Consider the following 2,647-nt stretch of genomic DNA (forward strand, 5'->3'; position numbering starts at 1 on the left):
GCCTTGATATATGTATATAAACTGAAACAGCAAGACTAGTGCATCATAAATTTAACATTATTATTTAATACAATAAAGTCGTTTCTGCAGTTTTGGGGGAGGTCACCGCCTAATAAATGCCCTTACAGAAAATCGAACTGCTCATTTTAAATCAATACTTTTACTTTTAATACTTAAGTACAACAAATATCAGGTACTTTAAGACTTTTACTCAGGAGACTTTAACTTTTACCAAAGTAATTTTTTGGTAAGATACTTGTACTTTAATACAAGTATCACTTTGTGGTACTTTAAACAGCACTGCTTAGAGATGCTTGTTCATGCYTTCATTTCCTCTCGAGTTGACTACTGTAACGCWCTTTTTRCTSGAAGTTGTCTGCAGGCTGTTCAGAACGCTGCAGCTGGACTGCTCACCAGGTCAAACAGATGCTGTGATTTTACCCCTCTGCTGCGTTCACTCCACTGGCTTCCTGTGGAGTTCAGGATTCAGTTTAAAATTCTTACAATCACTTACAGAGCTTTACATGGTCAGGCTCCCACTTATATATCAGATCTGCTCCACAGGTATGTACCCCCACATGCACTTACATCCAGTGACTCAAATCAGCTTTGCAGTCCTCGATAATGACTAAAGACAAGTTGGGACAGGCCGTTTCCAGTTGTAGCTCGCAAACTTTGGAACTCATTATCGCAATCTCTGTGGACTCGGTGGAGACTTTTAAAAAGCAGCTTAAAACTTACTTTTTAAAACAGGCTTTTAACATGTTTGTATGAGTTTTATGTTGTTTTATTGTTTAAATGTGTTTTATGCATTTTATTGTGGCTATTTGACTGTGAAAGGTGCTATATAAATTACTTTTGCTGAAGAAAAAAACGAGAAGAAAGCCAGAGCAGATTAATAGAAAACACCAGTTATTTATTTAACATCTGAAAATACATCTGAAATCTCACAAAATATACCTTTAATAAGTAAATATGGACTTTATTTAGCACTGTTACGTTTTAGTATCACATCAAAAGGGATAGCTTGCTGAGATGACGTACCCTGTGTTGAAGAGTCCTGGGAAAGTTTGTATTTTTTCTTTTTCTTCTTTTTGTAACACAAACACAGCACCAAATCCACCGGTCTAACAGTCAAACATGTATATGTTTATCACGTCTTTTGTGCTTAAGTGAGTGCTGGGTCAACACTACAGTATTGCTTCTCTTCCTGTGCGACGTTCATCAGTGACCCGAGACCGTTTGTGTCATAATACTAAAAATGAAATGGTTTAGAGATAATTTAGCCTACAGTAAAAACTAATTTGTCATGTTTGTAGAGACAAAATGAAACTGTGGACACTTTAGCACTGTAAACTTAACACTGAGGTATCACTTTCTTTCTTTTTTTTTTTTAGATAGCCCTCATTTTTACAGAATAAACACAGACTTGCCTATCTGACGTACAGCTGTAAACAGAGATGGCTGAAGCTGTTTGAATAAAACAAAAACAAAAATCTGACACCAGGATCAGTATTTTCCTCCCTAATCCAGTTAAATAAACATAAATAAGTACACTTCCTGTGTGTTGAGAGTTGCATAGTGTGCTCAGAAGAGAAAAAAAATGGCGATTCAGATTAAGGTGACTGATGCAACTTTGTGCGATAATCCGAGGTTGACGTCCCGTACGTTTTCACTCCGCAGCGTYAGAAACTCTTCCACCCAGGCCGGAGATGAAGCTTCAGTACACCCAGCTGACCGGAACCCACTGTGGCTCCACGAACAACCGCTCCACCGTGTCCTGCAGCTCGTCGAAGGCTTTGTCCAGATTGTCGTTGACAATAGTCAAGTCAAAGTAGTGGCTGTAGGCCCGGCGGATCCTGGCGCTCTCGTCTACCGTCTTCTTTAAATCGTTCTCCTGGAACAGAGCGGGGGGGTCGCCTCGTTAATACGATGACAGAAACAACCGTTTGGGACTAACGAGCAGTGGGAGCACYGATTATATGCAAACAGGAACATTTCCTCACCGTGAGCAGCTTGGTTGTGAGGCCGGCGTCGACCACAGCTTTGTGCATCTCTCTCAGAGTGTCCAGCTCAGGAGCAGCGATGAAAACCACGAACGGCATGAACTCCGCCGTCTTTAACACTTTCAGGGCCTGGGAATAAACCAGATACAACTGGGCTGGGTATCCATTCAGAYTTCCCAAATCGATTCGATTCACGACTCAGTTTGATTGATTTTTRAATTAGTTAAGAATATCAACCAGTAACACATTCATTTTGATATATGAGACATTCTCAAAGGAACTAATTCTGTAAATAGTAGAAACTAATTCTAACTTGGTGCATTTGTAAAATTATAAACATTAAGGGCAAACTTGTAAATTAGAGTTTAATCTTGAAACAAAACTGTCTCAAGTTTCAAAGGGTTTAAACTAAAAAGGAATTGACAGAGAAAGTGTTGTTGGATACATTCGTTTTTTAAGAAATAAGAATAATTTTCTTGATCACTAAGAAGTGATGGAATAAGGTTACAGGAGAAGAGGTGGGATAATATAAACGTATACTTATACCCACTCTTTTGAGTGTATGAAAACTGTATATTTGTAATGTTTGTTACCTTCTGTTCAATAAAACTTAGAAAGAAAGAAAGAAAGAAAGAAAGAAA

At 38.5% G+C, this 2,647-nt stretch overlaps 1 protein-coding gene across 4 annotated transcripts in view; it reads right to left on the reverse strand.

The window, feature by feature from the left end:
• Nucleotides 1-961: 961 nt before the first annotated feature.
• The window catches only part of pals2a (protein associated with LIN7 2, MAGUK p55 family member a), a 15,590-nt gene continuing 13,904 nt past the window's right edge, over nt 962-2,647 (reverse strand). For all 4 annotated transcript variants that reach the window (XM_014008771.1, XM_014008774.1, XM_014008773.1 and 1 more), the window contains 2 exons: nt 2,007-2,135; nt 962-1,897 (listed from right to left, as the gene is read on the reverse strand). In XM_014008771.1, coding sequence (XP_013864225.1) covers nt 1,721-1,897; nt 2,007-2,135 — 306 coding nt within the window. In that variant the 3' untranslated portion in view covers nt 962-1,720. The remainder of the gene's footprint in view (nt 1,898-2,006; nt 2,136-2,647) is intronic.

The sequence above is a fragment of the Austrofundulus limnaeus genome, unplaced genomic scaffold (assembly GCF_001266775.1).
Source record: "Austrofundulus limnaeus strain Quisiro unplaced genomic scaffold, Austrofundulus_limnaeus-1.0 Scaffold52, whole genome shotgun sequence".
NCBI classification, from domain to species: Eukaryota; Metazoa; Chordata; class Actinopteri; order Cyprinodontiformes; family Rivulidae; genus Austrofundulus; species Austrofundulus limnaeus.